This window comes from Tamandua tetradactyla, chromosome 4, assembly GCF_023851605.1.
Source record: "Tamandua tetradactyla isolate mTamTet1 chromosome 4, mTamTet1.pri, whole genome shotgun sequence".
Classification (NCBI taxonomy): domain Eukaryota; kingdom Metazoa; phylum Chordata; class Mammalia; order Pilosa; family Myrmecophagidae; genus Tamandua; species Tamandua tetradactyla.
The window spans coordinates 170568388-170590499 of NC_135330.1; the positions used below are offsets into that span (position 1 = coordinate 170568388).

Sequence of the window (22112 nt, forward strand, 5' to 3'; positions counted from 1 at the left end):
CTTCCAGATGTCACCTGACCCCCATCCTTAAAAGCTGCCCGCACCGAAGCCTGCTTGCACACTCACCTCCCTCCATCTTGGGTCTGGTGAGTTCTGCCCGGGAGCCCAGAAATACCTCCCCCCCCCTTTAAATTTCCTGGTCTACCTTTCTTCTTTCTCACCCTTTTGCCTCCTAAACCTTTCGTCTGGTGCCGAAACCCGGAGAGGAGCGCGGGTGCCGCCTGCCTGGCCAGAGGCGCCCCGGCTTTCTCTCTCCTTCCTCCACATGGCCAGCGACAAGGGATCCTTCGGCTGCCACTGCATCCACCACAGATTGGGTAAGTCCCTTCCCTCCTAGTCCTGCTGCCGGGTCTCACGGTTCTGAGAGAGCCTGTCCATTAACTACTCTCCGAAAATCATGAATTCACGTCAGGCTCTCTTCCGAGGGCTGAGGTGAACAGGGATGCCCGCAAGCCTCATACCCTTTTTCCGGGACTCGAAAATCTGTGGGGACACCCCGCTTCTCCTTTCCCTCCCAAATTCAGGTCCAGGACCTGAAAGGGCCTCAAACCAGGGTGAGACGTCCCCTGGGGAGATAAGTCCCCACTTGTAAGAGCTCCGAGGACTCTCTCAGGGTGCTGGGACGCCGACACCCCCTGGGCCAGTCCTTTCTCCTTTGAGACCCATCAGTATGGGCAGCAGGTCCTCTCTCATGGGTCTGAGGATGGGACTTTCAATTTTAATATCCTTACGAACCCCCACAACTTTTGCCAGAGGAAGGACAAATGGGCCGAAATCCCTTATGTCCAGGCTTTTTTCCTTCTGCACTCCCGCCCCTCCCTTTGTATCCTCCTCTCCCTCGCCCTACCCTCCCCTCCCTCCAGCGGTGCTCCAGTCGCCATCTTGCCTTTCCCTCCCCCCTTCTGCTTTGGCGACATCTCAGTCGCCATCTTCTCCTTCTCTTCCTCCTTCTGTTCCGGTGACGTCCCAGCCGCCATCTTGCCCTCCTCTCTCCCCTCTGTGCAGGCAGCATTCCCACTGCCATTTTGCCTCTCTCTTCCTCCTTCTCCGCTGGCAGCGCTCCAGCTGCCATCTTAGCCTCTCTTCCTCCCCCCGCTCCAGCAGCATTCCAGCCACCATCTTATCCTCCCCTTCCATCTCCATCCACTCCCCCACTGTCCTCAACAGCCTTGCCCTCCTCACCTATAAGCTCTCATACCGGCTCAAAGGACTCTTTACTGTCCACTACGGGAAGTTGCGGGACCTGAGGGGTGAGTTCGAGTACACACCCCTTTCCCCCTAGCTGACCTCTCTAATATTGAGAAACGGCTAGGTTCATTCTCCAGTGACCCAACCGCCCATACTAAGGAATTCCAATATCTAGCTAATGTCTACAATTTAACCTGGCATAACATTCATGTAATCTGCTCTTCTTCCCTAACTACAGATGAAATGGACCACATTTTCAGTGCAGCCAGGGCCCATGCTAACCAGGTGCATATAACCGACCACACCATGCCGGTAGGGGCCGAGGCTGTGCCAGGCCAAGAGCCAGGGTGGGAATATCAGGTTGACACTCCAGCGGGGAGGAACGGGTGGACTAGACGGGACAAAATGCTTACATGCCTCATAGCCGGCATGCAGAAAGCTTCACATAAAGTAGTAAATTTCCATAAGCTAAGGGAAATTACCCAGGGTCCTGATGAAAACCCGGCTGCTTTTCTACACCGGCTCACAGAAGCCCTCTCCCAATATACCCGCCTAGACCCCGACTCGGAGGCTGGTAAAACTGTTTTAGCCACACACTTTATATCCCAATCGGCTCCAGATATAAGGTGTAAACTTAGAAAAATTGAGGACGGTCTTCAGGCCCCTATCTGTGACCTGGTAAACACGGCCTTTAAAATTTTTAATACTCGTGATGAACTAGAGAGGGCAGAAAAGGAATCCCAAGACCTCCGAAAGGCGGATTTACAAACCCAATCCCTGATTGAGGCTCTGCGGCTCACTTCAATGGAGAAGAAGCCGGCTACGACTAATCCATCACCAGGAAAGTGCTTCAAATGTGGCCTCGACGGACACTGGTCCCACCAGTGCCCCAATCCTCAACCGCCCAAGGGACCATGCCCTCTCTGTGGTACAAAGGGACATTGGAAAAGTGACTGCCCCTCGGCGCCTGGCCGTGGAGGGGCCGTCCTTCCAACCCCTAACCCACCGCTGGCAGTCCTGGGCCTGGCCACCGACGACTGACGACGCCCAGCCTCAGCGACCCCAATCACCCTCGTCGAGCCCAGGGTAACAATCAAGGTAGCGGGTAAGTCCACCTCCTTTTTAGTGGACACAGGGGCTACCTTCTCTGTCCTCCCCTCTTACTCAGGTCAACTCCTTCCTTCCTAGGTCACGGTTATGGGCATAGACGGCTGTCCTTCGTGCCCCTTAACTACTGGACCACTTACATGTTTAATAGAAGGGTACCCCATTATACATTCTTTCTTAGTAATGCCTTCTTGCCCCAGCCCGCTAATGGGGCGAGATCTTCTTGCCAAATTAGGAGCCTCACTACACTGGATAAAAAACCCTCATACAAAACTTCATAGCAAGTGCCAGACTAACGTCACTATCCACAACACCACCCATGCCCCCAAAGGACAATATTTCTGGTGTAATGGAACTCTTACCAAGTGCCTTCACTCCACTGCCCCAGGACCATGCTTGGCTACTGCCCCTTCCTTGCTCAAAAAGGGCTGCCTTTCTTCCTATCCTAGTAAGCATCAGCCTAACTGCTTCAGTTGCAGCCTCAGCTGCAGCAGGAGGGGCGCTGGGACATAGTATTTTAACCTAATCTGTCTCTTTTTCCTCCTAGCTCCCTACCTCCTCAACTTCCTTCAGGGATGCATAAAGGAACTATCCGGGTAGCAGTCAACCAAATGCCCCCGCATCATTATCATCATCTGCCTTCCTCACCAGATTCCTACAGCCAGCCTCCCCACTCCCCTGGGTATGACAGTTCCAGCCTATAACCCCACGCCGCCCTATTACAGCAGGAAGAGACCAGAAAGATCTCGGCACCCTATTATCACAAAAAGGCTTAAATGTTAGGTCGGGGGAATGGGGAAGGGCACTGCACCTGGAGCTGCGGAGGCTGTGTCAGCCCTCCCAACCTGACTTCCGGAACTAATGAACCGCCCCTTCCAGACATCACCTGACCTCCATCCTTAAAAGCTGCCTGCACCGAAGCCCGCGTGCGCACTCACCTCCCTCCATCTTGGGTCTGGTGAGTTCTGCCCAGGAGTGCAGAAATACCCCCCCCACACTTTAAATTTCCTGGTGTACCTTTCTTCTTTCTCACCCTGTCACCTCCTAAACCTTTCATATAACACAACTGATTTATCCATTCCTCTATTGATGGACAACTAGGTTGTTTTCACCTTTTAGCTATTGTGAATAGTGTTGTTATGAAATGCATTTACATGTGTTTGTCACTTTTCAATTCTTTTAGGTGTACGACTGGGAGTGGCATTGCTGGGTCATATGGTATTTTGATGTTTAACTGTTTGAAGAACTACCCAACCGTATTCCACAGTAGCTGAATCATTTTACATTCCTACCCATAATTTATGAGGGTTTCTATTTCTTCATATCCTCACCAACACTTATTTTTTAAAATGATAGCCATTCTACTGCCTATGAAGTGGTATCTCGTGGTTTTGATTTGCATTTTCTAATGAGCATGAATGTTTAGCATTTTTTTTCATGTATTTCTTGGCCATTTGTATAGCTTCTTTGGAAAAAATATCTATTCAACTCCTTTTTCTGTTTTTTAAATTAGCTAGGGTATCTTTTTGTTGTTGGGTTGTAAGGGTTCTCTGTATATTCTGCATACTATACCCTTATCAGATATATGATTTGCAAATATTTTCTTCTGTTGTGAAAGTTGTCCTTTCACTTTCTTGATACCTTTGGTATACACAAGTTTTAAATATTGGTGAAGTCTAATTTATTTATTTTTTCTTTTGTTGCATGCACTTTTGGTGTCATAACTAAGAATTTGTTGCCAAAGATCACAAAGATTTATCTCTACTTATCCTTCTAGGAGCTTTACAGTTTTAGTTCTTATACTTAGATCTTTAATCCTTTTTTTTTTTTTTTTTTTTTTTTTTTAGCATGGGCAGGCTCTGGGAATCAAACCTGGGTCTTTGGCTCAGCAGGCAAGAATTCTTGTCACTGAGCCACCATAGCACAGCCCTTTATATATATATTTTTTTTTTTAAAAATATGGAACGCTTCATGAATTTGCGTGTCATCCTTGCGCAGGGGCCAGTTGCATAGCCCTTTAAATCCATTTTGAATTAATTTTTGTACATGGTGTAAGGTAGGGATCCAACTTCATTCTTCTGCATGTGGCTATCCAGTTGTGCCACACCATTTATGGAAGACACTATATGTTCCCCATTGAGTGGTCTTGACACCCTTGTTGAAAGTCACTTGGTCATAGATGTACTGGCTTATTTTTGGACTCTCAATTCTATTCCATTGGTTTATATGTCTATCCTTAAGCTAGCCCTTTCATTGCTGAGGTATTATTTTACTGTAGTAAAAGTACTGTAGTACTTTAATTACTTACACCACTGTTGTGAATACTGCAGCTTTGTATTAAGTGTTAAAATCTGAAAGTGTGAATCCTCCAAATTTGTTCTTCTTTTTCAAAATGTTTTACTATGGAGGGTCCTTTGCAATTCCATGTAAATTTCAGAATTAGCCTTTATTGTTTTTGTAAAAGAGTCTGTTGGAATTTGAATAGGAATTACTTTGATCTATGTCTTTTGATAGGAAAATTCAACATGTTTACATTTGTTATGCTAGGGATAAACTTGGTCTTATGTTTCATATCTATTGTATATCATTGCTAGTTTATAAATTAATATTTTCATATATTTCTGGCTTTGTCAAATTCTTCCCCCTCTCTTTTTACTTTGGCATTCTACACTGCTGTTATTACCCCTAGTTTAAATTATATTGGTCATAAATCAATCTATACTTTTTGTTATTGTCTCAAAGTTGAATAATTGCAAACTTCTCTCCCACACAAATTTGCTTGCTCACTCATTCCTCACACACCTGCCAATGTGCAATCTTTATAATACAATTCCATAATCCCACACTCCATTGATTTCACATCCCTTCCCAGCTCTTGATTTTGCTGAGGTAGTTTATAATTTCAATTCTAATTCTTGAACTGCACTTCTTTTCTCTTTTTTTCAAAGATCCCTATTTAACATTTTTCTTACTATCTTCTATTTAGATCCAATGCCTAACAATTTTCTCTCCTTTTCATCCCCTCTTAGTTTTTTTTTTTACTTGAATTATAGATTTACTTATCTTTTGCATAATTTGAAGTAGTTTCCTCAAATAAATTTCAAAAGTTGTATGCTCTCTTAATCCCTTCACATATAAAATGCATTTTAACACTGGCAGATGAATAGTTTAGCTGTCTGGAGATCTTGTGTTGCAGTTCTTTTCTCTTAGCTCTCTCTCTCTCTTTCTCTCTCTCCCTGCCCCCCCCCACCTGCCTATCTTCATCATCTCTTACTAATTCCCAATATTGTAAGTGTACCCCAATGCACAATATGTTTATCTTCACTTTTATGGTTACTTATGTCTGTTCAGAAATTTAAAAAGATTTTTTTCTTCATGCTTGTAAGCTAGGAAGTCCACTAGAAAATGCCTAGGAATGTTCCTGTTTTCATTTAATCTCTGAGACTTAATAAACCCTTTAAATCTAAAAAATTATGCTTTTCTTCAGTTCAGGGAAATTTTAATTTCTTGCTTTCCTTCAATTAGCTTCTTAACAATGACCAAACTCTCTTTTCAGCTCCAGTTTTGAAATTTTTCAAGTTTCAGAAAGTTTGTTTTGTGCCTTAATTTCCTCTCCATGTAAAACAAGAAACAAACAAAACTCTCCTGTCTCTTTCATCAGGTCTACTTGATTGAGAAACTGATGATCACTATAGATTTAACTCAGTTTCTGGGTCCCTTTGGGTGAAAATAATTTTTCTCTGTCTGCTCATGGTTAGTCTTTTATGGTCTATGGTCCCTTGAGGAGTGGCAAATGAGGCACAGTAGGAAGCATGATGACTGTCCTCTCTGAGCATCAGGAGGAATTGGCTCTGGGTCAGGATTCCTTAGGGATAGGGGAGCTCTTTCCCAAGCCCTTCCTGGAAGAAATTCAGCCTCCTCTGAGGTTCACTTCATGGGTCATTGAGATCAGCAAGATTCTGCCAGAACCCCTGGACCAAAAGCAACAGGGCTGGAAGCTGCAAATACTCTGCAAGAGGATCAAAATATTTTTGTCTCTGAATAGCAGTTTTAGGGAATCAGAGGTCGGAAGCCTTTGCCGCAAGTCCTAACAAGAGGCAATTCCTCTCTAGCAGTGGCTTCGTAGTCCAGGGGCTGCAATAAGTACAGGGAAGTTCAGTCTAAACTCTCTCCCCCAGAGATCCTGGGGGATTTTGGGAGAAATTGAAATTCATTCATACCCTGAAGATACCATCCACATGCCTAGCTTAGCTGGTGCATTCCCAGAGGGACCAACAGTGAGAACTTCCATCACCCTCTCTCCCTCCACTTGTGTTGTCAGATTACAATTTTCCTTCTAAAGGAAGGAGTGGTAATCCATTCTAACATGGACTTTCTTTTTTAAGTAGAAAAATACTAATAAATACTTGAAATATATCCAAACAGATTGTCTACTTAATTATATATAAATACAATTAATCACTTAACTAACTTTGCATTTGCTATAAAAAAGACAGGTGGAATAATCTATTTAACCACCATAATTAATAGTAAAATATGCAGCTGGAGCCATTTGCATTTTTATTTGCTCTGTGGGGAAACTACAAACTTTTAAAAGACACTGAAAAGCACTAAAAAACATTTAGCAAAGTATTACCTGATTACATTTAAGTGCCCACATTCCCACTGATTTTCTTTCTAGAATTCCTAATTCCAGATTCCAGATTCTTCTCGGATCAAATACTTCACTTTTGGTATAATTTGTTAATTTTTATAAACTAACACTCTAATTCTCTAAAAAGACTATTAGCTCCAAAGTGATAAAATTCTAAGGAAAACAGTATACATAAAAATACGCCTAACTTACTTGAAATTATGCATTTTTTCTGGCAGAGGGGAGAATTATGTCAGGAATTAAATGAAGGGTTTAGGAAAATTAAATTAGCTCAAGTGATTGCTAGTTATTTTAGTACAGGTTATGGATAGGATTTAGCATAGGATTTAATTACAAAATATAACAACTCAGAAGAAGTGGATGAAGGTGGTAAGGAAGCAAACTTGGAGAAACAACTTCTCCACGGGTGACTCCAGCCTGTTTCAGTGAAATCAACCTGCCAGTAGCTGGACTATAAGGAACTTGCCAGGCTCAGCTGTTCACTGTCTAAAAGTAAGAAGGCTACTGGGCTATCTGCAGAACTTAATTACCTGGAAAGATTCCCCACAGCAATCATCTAAGCATGTATCCAAGCATGGGGTTTTCTGCAAATCCCAAGCTGTCAGCAGCGCAGCGTGTGGAAGGGGGTAGGTTGGGAGCGTTGCAATGGCTTGTGCCCTTTATCTGCAGCTCCTACACCAAGTGCTTTCCCTCTGTCTCGTCTCCTTGCAGTACATGATGCCATATGTGGGTACTTATAAGTTGAAAGTCACATTTGTAATGAGAGCTAAAGAAAGATTTGTAAGTGCATAATGAATTTCCATAAGTATTTTTGTCTTATTACTTGGAAAATAAATTGGAAACAATACTTGAAAAAATAAAATATTTGTCTTTTACAATTCCTAAAAGTAGTGTTTCCCAACAATACCCAACTTTTTGTTGCTCCCCTAAGGAGCCTTTTAAGACTCAACCCCCCAAAAATCACCCCATATGGAATGTGAGTACTACAGATGTATTGTATATCTGTTTATATATTATGCCTATTTATCTGTGTTTTATATATAAAGAGAGGTTTTTTCATCACCCCCAAGAGCCAACGTTCATCCACTTGGGGTGCTTTCTTTCCCTGAGAGACTGCAAGCTACACAGATATTCCTGGTTTGATGTCATCATAGAATAGTTTAATTAACATTATTAAGAATGAAGGTTCTATGAATACTTTAAATACTATATTTTATTATTTGTTTTCCAAAATTTTCATTTTATAATAATGCATATGCTATTTATTGCATATATTGCAAACCCTCTTGTCTTCAAGAAAACAATCAATAATGGAAGGCGGATAAAAACAATAAAGGAGTTATCATGCTGGGAAACAACATTATTTCTGTTTGTTCTCAGGACAGCACATAACTCATAAAATAATTTTTTTTGGAGTGAGAAGCGTGAGGAATTAGCTTCAAATGCTTATTTTCTTAAAGAATTGTAACTGGATCTGTGAGGCTACTAGGTAAAAACAAGAAGACTGCCAAAGCTCTGAACCTAAGGAGAAAAGTAACTGAATGGAAAATGGCATGTTTAATATAAGTGGAACAATGGAAATTGCTCCATCTTTTTAATTCAGTGAATAATGTATGAACATTTATAGGTGACAAATGATAAGTTAGCTTATTGTGCCATGTGGGTCTATGATGATAAAATTGGAGAGGTACTGCTTGTATGTGGAAAACTATTTGAAATTTATTATCCAAGTTTTTTTTTTTTTTACTGCAGTCTCTATTTCATAATCTCAAAGAAATAGAATGATGTTTCTGAGGAAATTAATGCATTTTCATCACAAAGGAAAGTTACAAGACAAAATTCACAAGAAATTCAGTTCAGACAAACCTTTTCCCCTAGATGAAATTTAGATTTAGTAATTCCAGAGTAAGTGATTATCTCCATCATCCTCGGGGTGTCTGTAAAGTCACCTACTCTTAATTTATAATGTATTTTCAGTATTCTATATGGTTAAAGAGTAGACTTTTGAGGTGGATGGTTGAATAGTCCAAAATATCATCATTCATTATTTCTACCTAACAAGATACTGCCTACATTCTTTAGAAACTGAAAAATCTGTAATTGTCAGAAGAAAACTATTTAATTAAAGTTTCCCAGAAGAACGAAATTAACCTTAATGCCAAAGACTGCTGCTGGGGCAAGATGGGTTACTTTCTTAATGTGGTCATTTCTTATGATTAATGAACTCAAATATGGGTTGGAATGAAAATAAATGGCCCTTCTACTTAATTTCATTTTAATAAATATCACAAAACCAAATGGTTTCAGAGGAATACAGAAATTACTTTTCTAGATAAGAGAACTTCCTGTCAAGATGACACAATGCTTTATGAAAGCCCCTCTGTTCTAAACACTTAGCAATCAAAGATAAAACAGGAAGCCAGAGGACATCTTTTGGTTCTAAACAAGGTAAATCTCCCTTTTGATCAGAAATGCAACTGAGATGCATGCCGGGTCAGGAAGTAGGCAATTTTGGACTGGAGGGTGTTTCCTATAGAATAAGGGGACAGAAGTGTCCCAGGTAAGGTGAAGACAAGAACTTCCATGGCTTGAAGGCAGGGACTGGGAAATGAAGCTGAAGACTATGTACAGTCTGGGCTACAGCTTTATGGAGAGCTACAATTCTAGGGACCTAAGGAGGATAACTATTCAGCTCATAAGAAAGATCAGATTGTGCTTCCTTCTGATTAGTCACAAGAGATATGATATTTCAATATCACAGGTAGCCAGCAGCCTCCAATGACACTAAAGACTTGGTTCTGGGAGGGGACCCAGGATCTGTGTAGAAGCAACTACTGTATCACTAAGAAAGTAGGGGTGAGCACAGAGGGTGAGAGAAAAAACCGAAATCTCTCACCAAAAATAGGCTGGCAAGCCAAAATTCAAAAAGGCATGAGAATTCTAATGACAAGAAAGACAACAAAATTAAAAAGTCAGACTATGAATTCACTCTAGATAAAATTAATCTTGTCAAAGACATTTAAAAAACTTTATTTAAGGTGACTAAAGAGATAAGTAGAAGTAACAAGAAGAAAATAACAAAGGTAAGAGCAGAAACAGAGGGAATTAACAACACAAAATATTAGGAACAAATTAACCGGATGATTTCAGATAGAGTAGGGATTGTTACTATCAGCCAAACTGAAAGCTGATTTCTTGGGGAAAAAATTCATCTATAAAAAAGAGAAGTTGCAAATAAACAATATTATGAACAAAGACTGGTACAGCTGAAATTAAAAAAATAAGATAACACTATATAAATATGAAATATTAGTTAAAACTAGTAAGTATAAAGACCAAGCAATAAACCCTAAAGAAATCAAATCATTAATCAAATTCTCTTTTCCCTCTATTCTACTAAAGTCCTCACTGCAAACACCAAGGCCAGATGGTGTCACAGGGGAGCTTTTTTATTTCTTTCACAGAAGAGAAAAAGAGGGAAAAAATACCTATTTCATTTTACGAAGAAAAGTATAACTTTTCTAACAAAACCAGACTTGGAAGGTAAAAGAAAATAAAATCACAGAGCAACCACACTTATGATCAGAGATTCAAAGATCCTAAATATAATGGAAGCTAGTTGGACATGGATAATAATAATAATAATGCTTCAAAATCAAATAGCCCAGGAATCTAAAATAGTTCAGCATCAGAAAATCCATTATTATAATCTGCTGCCATAAGAAATTAAAGAAGAAAATCTATATAGCCTAATAGATGTAGAAAGAACATTGGATAAAAGCAACTCATTATGAGAAAAACTCTTAGCAATAGAAGTGACTTTCATTAACATGATAAAGGGCATCTATAAAAAAACTCCAAACACCATTAATGATGAAATGATAAGCATTCATGTTATAAAAGATAGGAAAAAGACAAGGCTACCCACTGTCATTGCTGTTTTTCAGCATTTTACTAGAGACCCAAGCCAGGACAATTGAAGAGGATGACAAACAGAGGCACAAGAATTGGAAAAAGAGGGAGAAAATCTCCTTAGTTGATGATAATATAGATTGTTTATATAGAAATATCAAGCAAATATATAGACACATTATAACAAATAAGAAATTGCAGTGAAATTGCTGGCTATGAGATCAACATTGACAAGTCAATACCATTCCTACTTCACTAATAACTAATTAAAATGTGATAGGTTCCTTCATAAAAGAAACTGTAGGATTTCCAAGAATGAATTTAACAAAACATGTATAAGACCTATGGAGAAAATTACAAAACATTATTTAGAAACATTAAAGAAGACACAAATAACTAAACAGAGATGTCCTTAATATCAGTGAAATCTCATTGGTAAAACTGGTTAAATTTTCCTAATTTAGAGCAAGATTAGCATGATAAAGGACAAAAACAATAAATCTATAGAACAATACCAAAATCAGTGCACTCGCCCTAACCGATATCAGGGTTTATTAGAAAGACTTGTTCTTAAGATGATATCTTATCAAGTAAAGGTTAGATATATAGACATACAGACCAGGGTGTATAGAAACAGGTATAAACCTTGCATGTGACAGGAGTGGCACAGCAAATGTGAGGAAAGATGGACTTTTTAATGAAGGGTAGAGGGAAATTTGGTTACATGTAGGAAAAAGAAGAAAGTAGTTTGACTCCTTATACATTCCAGGTGTATTGGAGACTGAAGTGTGAAAACCCAACTTCATAACTCTTAGGTATTAATATAGGAGAATACCTTTAGTGACCCTGAGGTAGACAAGACACAAAAGAGCCAACCCAATAATGAAAGGCTGCTAAATCTTATAATATTAAATTAATAACATTTATTGGGAAAATGACATGAAATGATGAAATTCTTCAATCATGTCATCCTATAGCTGAATAAAAAATAGCTAGAGTCCAGATCTGAAAGGGTAAATTCACAGAATAGAAAAACCAGGACCAGGAGAATATGAAGCAAAATCAAGTCTCCATAATAATCAGGAAAATGTATATTAAAACTAAAATGATCAGTTCTATCAGATTGATAGAAAATTGAAAATTCTGAATATAAGGAAGTTTAGCATGAAATGGGGCTGCTCATACATCCTGGTGGGAATGCAAACAGATATGAGCACTTTGAAGTGCAATTTACCAATATCTAGCATAGTTGAATGTGATCATATCCTATAATGTAGCAATTTCAAGTCTAGGTGTATGCCCTAGAAAGACCCACCCAAAAGTGACATAAAAACTCAAAAATTGCTTAATGAAGCATTGCTTTCAATAGCAGAAGTGTGGAAGCAATTGAAATATCCATTGCCATTATATGTAAAATAAATAAACAAATACTAAATTTATCAACATAATCTATTTCCAAAACACTCTTATAAAACATGCATAGGAATGATAAATTTGGTTGTCTGTAGAATCAGAAGAAGGATGAACTCAAGGAGGGTTATACAGTGAACATCTACTCTGTTTATAATATTTTATTTCTGAATTAAAAGTCTGAAGCAACCAAGGAAAGTTATTTTTTATGAAGTTGTATGGTGAATACCCAGATATTGGTTATATAATTTTCTTTACTTGTGGGAATATATGTACTGATTATTAATTAAGAAAGAAATTTAAAAAATCATATTTTCAAAGGATAACATCTTCAAAAAAAGAATAAAAAGATAAATATAGAAAAACAGAGTCTGGCAATATATTTTGATGTAATAAAATGAGGCTAATGGTTGCATTTGACTTCCTAAGTATTTGACGGGAATAAGTCCAAACTGTCCCAAAATAAATCATATTGATTAATTAATTTACTCTTACAGCCATTTCTCTTGACCAATCCCTTTTAGAAACAACATCAATTTTTCAATCTACAGGTGTTTTCAAATAATGAGTGCCTTTGGCAGGTTATGAATCTTATCATCTCTGAGAAAACAGCCTTCCCAATAATTTAGATCTTTACTGCAATAGAGTATGCTTTTAGAAGATCTACTGGAATCATGGACTTGAGAGCTAAAACAGTTCACACAGATATGAAGTGTTGAGACAAACCCTGGCTTGGGAATCATTCCATCTTCTCCTAAATTCTCTAACATTTCTTGCTTTATATCATTTAATTCCTACAAACTGAAGATATAAACCTCATCCAGGAATATAATAGATACTCTTTTAAGGTTCTTCCAGCTCTAGACAGCATAGAAGTAGAGATAAGTCCCTGAAGGAGTTATAGATTCATGACCAGGTCTTTCTCACTTTATTCACTTGTGACTTTTTTCCATCACAAAGCACAACTGGCACATAGTAGTCAGAACTCCATCCACTCTGCTCTCTCTGTCTTCACAGCTGGAATGAGATGAAGAATTTTATACTCATGATATCTTTGAAGGGAAATTGTATGTATTTGGAAGAAATGCTCTGTAGGGGACATGAGGCACTAAGAGAGTACTTAAGAAACAGTGGTTGATGACAAGACTGTATTTTGAAAGTCTACATCCTTTTAAAGCAGGGCCTTTTGTTTTGCTGTGCAAAGAACATGTGGGTACTGAGTAGAATTGATGTACAGAAGGAAGGTGGAGAGAGCCACCTGGCTCCCTGCTGGGAGGGGTGGGTGGGTGGGAAGGAGATAAAGACAGACTTGCCAGAAGAGGCATTTCTTGATGGGGAGTTTTAGTTAAGTTATTGTGGGGTGTGTAGCATAGATTCCCTCCTCTATCTCACCTCTGCTTTCATCAGGAAATGGGCAATGCTCCTCACAGCCCAACACCTGAAGGCTGGAATAGGGTCTGGAACCCGCATTCAGGTAGGGACAGAGGAGACTAGAGTGACTTGGAGACCTGAGCACCAGCAGGGGTAACTCTGGGCTATTAAACAGATTTCCTCTCTGTGAGAACTGCCAGCCTCATTGCCACGTCTCTTCCACTACTTTGTGGCTTTCTTACAAGAGAAATTTTGTTAAAATCTTTAACTCCCTATATATTACCCTGGAATGATACTTTTTTTTTTTTTGAGGTGAATGACATTTACTTCCCTTTGGCTGTGGAAGTGAAATAGAAGTATTAAAAAATTATTGTGAGATATGTATATATATATATATATATATATATATATATATATATATATATATATATATAAAGTAAAATCTGCCATTTTTAAGTGTATAATTAAATGGCATTCAATTGCATTCCCAATGTTATGCAACTATCACCAAAACTGATTTCCCAAACTCTTTCATCTTCCTAATCCCTGGCACTCATTAAGCAATAACTCCCTATTTCCTGCTCCACCCAGCCACTGGTAACCTTTAATTTACTTTTGGTCTGAATGAATTTGTCTATTCTAGACTGTTCATATACACTGAATCATACAATATTTGTCTTTTTGTGTTTGGCCTGTGTCACTTAGTATAATATTTTCAAGGTTCATCCATGTTGTAGCATGCATCAAATTTCATTCTTCTTTATGGCTGAATGATATTTAATTGTATGTGTATATCCCATTATGTGTTACTATTTAGTCATCTGCTGACGGACTTGGATTGTTTTCACTTTTTATAATGCTGCCATGAACATCGGTGGACAACTTTCTTTCTTCTTTTATTTTTTTCTTTTTGTATACTGTAGAGTGGGGGTCACATTTCATTTTTTTTTTATTGGGACTACTCCCGTTATTGCAGCACCATTTGTTGAATTTTTGTTGTTGTTGTTGGGAGTGGGGGGTGGGGAGAGCACGGGCCAGGAATGGGACCTGGGTCTCCTACATGGCAGGCGATTATACTACCACTGAGCTACCCTTGTACCCCGCTGACAACTATCTTTTGAAGCTCTACTTTCACTCCTTTTGCGTATACACCTAGGTGTGAAATTGCCTGGTCATATGGTAATTCTATGTTTAACTTTTTGAGGACCCACCAAACTATTTTCCACAGTGTCTGCACCATTGTACCTTCTCACTGTGCTGTACATTTTTCTTAAATGCCAACCTAATGGATATACAGCTATATATTTATATATTTACATAAGAATATAGAAGAAAAATTTTATATTTTATTTTATTATTAAGAATATGAGAATATATATTATATAATGTGATTATGTTCTTCATAAAATATGATTTTATGTATTATATTAATAACAATACATTCTTTTAGGCTAAAATGAGAAATGAAAACTCTTACAAAAGAAAATAAATCTTTTTACTTTTTTATGTTTATGTACAGCCTAGATAATAAAGATATGTTTTTTTTTCCTGTTTGTTAACTACTTCTAAATTTAGGTTAATTAATCCAAAGCAACAACATAAGTCTCCAGCTTCAAAGCAGTAGCTAAGCAGCTTAATTTATGCTTAAAGGATAATTTTTTAAGACTGTGAGTTGACGCCTCATGGGTAGAGTGGTTTATTTTGGATTTTCTAAGTTATTTTATTCTGTGGGAACTCAACAAAACACTTTCTAAAAGCTTTTGTGGTACATTTAAAAAATAAAAATTTCTAAAATATTACATAATGTTATTGCCTTAAATACTGTTTCATTATAGTCCATAAGCTTTAACTGATAGTTTTATAGCTGTTTTGAGGATTAAAAGGAATCATTTAATTTCTTTAAGCACTTGGTCAATAGTAGACCCTTGAAAAATGGTCACTATTATTCTTGTTAATATTAGTAAATTTACATTTTACACATGAGGACATTAGTTAACATGATCCGTTTCTAAACCTTAAATCAAGATTCAGCTCAATTGTCTACTTTTTAAAATAAATTTTACTAGGATGCAACCACTATCAGAATTGTCTGCAGCTACTTTTGCACAAGGGCAGGAGGCAGAGTTGAGTAGTTGAGACAGAGAGTGTCTGACATGCAAAGCTTAAAATATTTACTATCTGACTCTTCAAGAAAAGTTTGCTGACCCTTGGCTTAAATTCAAAACATCTTTATAAGCTTTTTATTGTAAAGCATATTTTATTAAAAATAAATTTACTTAAAATGACTTATTTATTCTCATTTGAAACAAACCACTTTGACTTGTGTACAAGTTCCAGCCAACAAGGAAAAGTGATAATGTAATTTGAATAAAGACTGAACATACTTTAGGAAACCCAAATGTCAAAACTATACAATAGAAGTGGAATAAATTCCGAATGCTCAAGTAATATAAGAATAAATCATGTCCAAATAGTTGATTAAGTGAACTAAACAACTCTCTCCTGGAGGCACGCCTCCCCACGAAAGGACTTGCATGTTGCCTACGTCCCAGGCAGCATAATGCGTGTGTGGGGGAGAGATGCCACATTACCATGTCCAAGCCCCTGTCCTCAATGCTAAAGGACAACCTCAGCCTTTGAGATGAATTTCATAGGGCTGAAACATCCTCTTTCCTTGCACTCCCTGGGGCTCCCCTATTACTCTGTTGGTCAGTCATCTCTCCTGTTCCTTGACTTTGACCCCTGACGACATCTCTCTCCCCAGGAACTGACCGCTCTTTGAGAGACTGCGATGTCCATGTGAAGATTCAGCCTGCATCTTCGCTTGCCATTTTTGCCAGTTTGTTGCCATTTTTGCCTTTACTCCATCATGGTATTTAAGTCACCCACATCTATGTGACTACCTAGATTTTGTATTTTGTCACCCAGAATTACTCTGGGATTGTAAAATTCAGGATCCCACGCTCTGGTCACAGCCTTATCTTCTAGTTCTCTTATCCTGTCACTCCAACCATATTTTCCATCCATCCCTCTACTTTTTCTCTTTTAGTCTCTTATTTTCACTACTCTCTTTATCCAATGTAGACTACAGGGTCATCATTTCAACATGTTTGCCAGCCACCTTTAATCCCTTATCTCCTTGTTTCTCAGCACCACTAGCTTGATGAAACCCTAATACTGGATCAGTCTAAATGTTGCCTTTCTCCCCCCTTGTACAAGAACTAAGAAAGTCACCAATCTGTCTAAATTAGATTCACTATAGATTTATAGTCTCAAAATTCAGGTGGATCTTTAACATTGCATTTGATATATCTTTAATAAACTCTCATATATTCTCCATAGTAGCCATTTACTACCTTCTTTCTCCTTCAGCTTCCTATGTCATTTTCTCATCATCAAGCTCGATGCAGACCTTGTTTTCTACTTCCCAGGAAAAACAGACATTGCTTAATGGAGATTCCTTCAACTTCCTATACCTGTTTTAGAAACTTGCAAATATTACTATTGATCTGTGATCCCTTCTGCTTTTAATGAAAGAGGTTCCATTTTCTGTGGACACAGAGTTGTAGCAAAGCTATACCAATTTTCAGGGGTTGGGCTGGATATTATTTCTTTATAAGCCTATGTCATTAGTTCTTCACAACATAAAATTCTTAGTTTCCTGTCCATATTTCTTGTCAACATGTAAGCTCTATACCAGGGAGCAATTAGATAGCACAACATCACAGAGGCTCTACTCAAATAAAACTTCAGTATTCATGATATTTTGTTTGGGAAATAATCTTCCATGAAGAGAGGTATTCCTAAATAACTCTGCAAAACTTTCTTGATAGCCACATAGAGGTTATATTTTATAGGTATATGCAATCAATTTTTTTTTCTGAAAAGTTTATGTGTGGGTAGATTGAATTTGAATTATTAAGATCTATTTTTAAATGCACTGGGAGAATTCTGGGTATCTAAGGGAGCTCAACTGTATGGAAATCATTTTTTTTTTTATGTGAAAAATACCTTGGTAATAAAATTAATCAAATTGCAGCTTTTCTGTTTTTTAAGTTCTCCTTTTTCACATATTGAAATTTGGAAGTGAAGCAGCTGTATACATATACTTCACTTTTATGATGAATGCATTTCGAAGGAGTTTTTTGTCAATCAATTTTTCCATAAACAATACCAACCATATTTTCCCTTTGATTTCTGAGATACAGTTTAGAAATAACTTCTAACGATGAAAAAACATTGGTCTCTGGAAATCATGAAAGCTATTTAAGAATCAAATATTAACAGAGTTACTGAATAAGTAAGAAATAGCATCCTAAAGCTAGGATAAGCACGTTGGGTACTTTTTATACTTCACCACTAAGCCTGCCTGCTTCTGACTTTATAATCTTTCGTGCAGGTCAGCACCTCAGCGGAGGACAGAGGTTACAGGACTTACTGCATTATCTCTTTAAAGTCCCCCTGCAGCCCTTCCCCGGTGACACTGAACTGGCACACTTATTTACAATCTTCTGAAATGTGCTTGCTTACACTTGGTAGAAGCAGGCTAAGGCACCATGAGAAAGGGAGAAAAAAATGAGAGGTGGCTAAGAAAACAGCAAGAGCACCAGAGGAAGACCCGGGAAAGAATGGTTGCCTTGGCAACGTGACATCCGGTGAGGAAGATTGCTGGGGCACAGGGTGACAGGAAATGAATCAGGCCACACCGTGACCAAGGAGCCACTTAAAAGCAGCAATGAATCAGCTTTGGTTTAAGTCAAGTAATTAACGAGTTGAAATCAATTTTCATATTTGTAAAAGGCTCTGTCTGCGGTTCCCCTTTACCGTGGGAAGTGTGCTGTGCTGGGGCGAACCCCTTACCTCTGCGAGATAGAACGCGTCGTATTGTCTTCGGAAGTTCTCTCCTTTGTAATAGTTGCTGGCAGCCACAATCACATCCACGGTTACCATGCTCAGGATAAACATGTGGAAAACGGACGACCGCATCATTTTCTGAAGAGGAAAGAACAGATAAACCCTAAAAAAAGAGAAGCTTTATGGTTCAATAGAATTAGTGCGCCCAGACCCTGAGCTACAAGGTCTTTTTTGAGATTTGTTGGTGTGCAAAACACTGCTTCTAAGATAACTTGATGGGTGTCATTTACTGCAGGGTGGTGCCAGCAAAGTGATGGCAGCTAAAAAGTGATAGGAAAGATAGTTTCAGAGGCTTTTGGTTAAAAATGGAAAATATATTTCAGTTAACTTGGGTATAGTTTGCATTATAATTCACTAGCTGTTTAGTTAATTTTTGACTTTAATTCTGACTGCATGGAGAAATAATTTTTACAAAGCCAGTAACAAGAAAGTATTGCTTTATTCTGAGTTAAAAGAGGAAGCTACTCTGGATGAAAATATTTTAGAGGTGATTTTGAAACTTCTGGAAAAATGGAAGGAATCTATGACCTATTTATCATGACTATTTTTTTGACTTTTTTTTTATTGTGAAACATATATACAAATAAGCAACACATTTCCAAGTACGTTTTAACAAATGGTTATAGAACAGATTTTAAAGTTTGGTATGGGTCACAGTTCTATGAGTTTTTGTTTTTGCTTTTAGCTGCTGTTTTTGCTTTTAGGCACTGGAGACCAACAAAAATATGAATATAATGATTCAGCAGTCATACTCATTTGTTAAATCTTATCTTCTCTGTTATATGTCTTTTTCTCTTTAAATAACATATATACATAAAAGCAATGAATTTCAAAGCACATCACAATAATTAGTTGTAGAACAGATTTCAGAGTTTGGTATATGTTACAATTCCACAGTTTTAGGTTTTTATTTCAAGCTGCCCTAAGGTACTGCAGGCTAAAAAAGTATCAGTATAGTGATTCAGCAATCATATTTGTTTGTTAACAATGTTTAACGTCTCTGTATAACTTCACCATCACCTTTGATCTTTCTCCCACTCTTTAGGGGTATTCGGGCTATTCCCATTCTAACCTTTTCACTAATACCCATTTATTTTTATTTTATTATTTCCACAAATATTTATTGAAAGTTGTATTACAACTAGTAATAACTAACATTTATATTGTGCTTACTATGTGCTTGGAACTCTTCAACACACTTTATGTGAATTAACACATGTACTAACAGCCCTAGGAAGTTATAGATAAAGAAACAGAGGTTTGAGAAAGTTAAATGGAAGTTAAATAGCTTTCCCATCATCACACAATTATTGAAATTCGGTCAGACTGATTTGGACCCAGTGGATCTCTGCCTACAGCAGGATGGAGATAATTAGGTATTCAAAAATAATGACTATTATAATAATGGATACCATGTATTAAATGCTTACTATATTCTAGGTCATATTATAAGCATATTATTAATTCAATTACTTTTTAGTTTCTGCTACAGCCCTACCAGGAGGGAGACATTGCTCACTTTTTCCAATGAGTTCAGATAGATTAAGTTATTTGTGTGACGTCAGACAGCAAGTAAACGGCAGAGCCAGGTTGGGTACCCAAGGTTGCTTAACGTCCATTCTGGAACCTACTTCCCTCTGGGGGTAGAGGATATATGAATGGAGAGAGGAGAGGCAGAAGGCCCTGGCAATAGGTGAGAAGAGGGAAGCTGACCAATGGAAAGGAACTGAGGTTTAACAACAACCCCTGAGCCACATTCCTCCATGCCAGCTGCATTCTCTTCCCGAGGCCTCCTCATTCAGCTTTCCTTGGCATCTAGGGACAGGTATCCTTACACTTTGATCCGACGTGAGCACAGTCTTTGCAACTAAAAGGACCTAATTAAACCAGGATATGAGGACAGCATAAGGAAAAACAACAGCGTCCTGAGAACTTTGCCATCGTCTCTCATCCACTTGGGTTATTTCCTGTGGTCTTTATCACCACACAATATTGATAAACCACCTGGACTATGGCACCAATTACCTGGGTGTGGTATAAACCCTATGGGACTGCTTCTTAACTGTGGCCTTGGGCAAGTTACTTAATCTCTCTGTGGCTCAGATTTCTCATCAGTAAAGTAGACATAATAGTATCTACTCTGAAGATTGTGATCACTTCTAAAGGCATCAATATTTTTAAAGCACAAAGAACAGTACTTGCCACATTATAAGAGTTTTATCAAGGCTTTGCATGAGGTCAGACAGCAAGTACGTGGTAGAACCAGGCTCTGATATATAAAATGATTCATACATATTTTATATATAGGTAAAAATATATGCAGCTCTGTGAATCTGATAATTTTCTGTTCAGGAATGAGGAGTTAACTGCCCAAGGTCAAAGAATTAATTAAGGTCATATAAATGACTGAATCCAGAATGAGGGGAGATAAATAAAAATGATAAGGCTCTAATAATTTGAGAGTTTCAGAACCATTGGGAAAGGAGATATTAAAATTTCATGTCACCATGGCTATTGATGCATTCTTATAACCATTTTCCATTGACATTATTTTATAGTAATACAAAACCAAATTCCAGAACTGCCAATCAACATGGTAAAATGCCCATCAATTGTCTTGCAGGAGCTATTGCTTTTCATAACACAGATAAGCAAATCAGTTGGTGAGATTTTATTCTCATTAAAATTTTTATTGTTATTTAGTCTTTCTTGCTCTGTGAGAATTAAATTCCACAACTATTATTCTTTTTCTATATTCTTTTCAACATAATGTGCTATTAAAAACATTTCAACTGATTTCCATTTTATCTGCATGACAGAAAAGCCACAACTTTCTCTTTCTATTTTCCTTAGCTCTGAATTTATGTCTTAAATAAACTGTTATTACTGTAAGGTCCAAACAAAGCTTTTAGCCATGGCTGTCAAAAAACTTTTAAATTGGTTTTGTAACTGTCATAGCTTCACTTTGGTGCTGTCATTATAATTAGGTTGTTTTTTGTCTGAATGTCTACATGTCCCTGTTGGTACAGAGTCATTAAAATAATCACTTACAATGGATTTTGATACACTATAATCACCATTGCTTAGCCAACTTTCTCCAAAGTAATAACTTTCCCTGATTAAATAAGAATTAAGATGATACATAAGTATGTGTGGTAGCTAAATTTAAATATTAACAGTAGCTTCAGCTTTAAAAGTAGAGCTAGTGACAAAGACTACTTCAACTCAATTCAATTCATCCAGTACTTCAAACTTTAATGTAAAAGGCCTAGTAACATTATATTTTGACTTATGCTTATATCTGTTAGGAAGCCCAAATTTTTACTTTTCAGTGTTTTATTTTCTTATAAAAATTAATGTAAAGGAAAATGTTAAAGTTGAGTGTGACAAAATGCTATATAACTTAAGGTTTGTACAACTGCATTATTTAATAGGGATGTAGAATATATACACACACACACATACACACACACAACATGTATTTAATATAAGTCTCTTCAGACCCTACATATCTGTTCAACTTTTTAAAAGTTCCCTGGACATGCAATGTCATTTT

General features: G+C 37.8%; 1 protein-coding gene across 1 annotated transcript in view; it reads right to left on the reverse strand.

Annotated features, from left to right (window-relative positions):
- The window catches only part of NALCN (sodium leak channel, non-selective), a 326977-nt gene that overhangs the window by 177406 nt on the left and 127459 nt on the right, over positions 1-22112 (reverse strand). The window contains exon 10 of the mRNA XM_077155855.1: positions 18503-18634. Within this exon, the coding sequence (XP_077011970.1) occupies positions 18503-18634 (132 nt within the window). The remainder of the gene's footprint in view (positions 1-18502; positions 18635-22112) is intronic.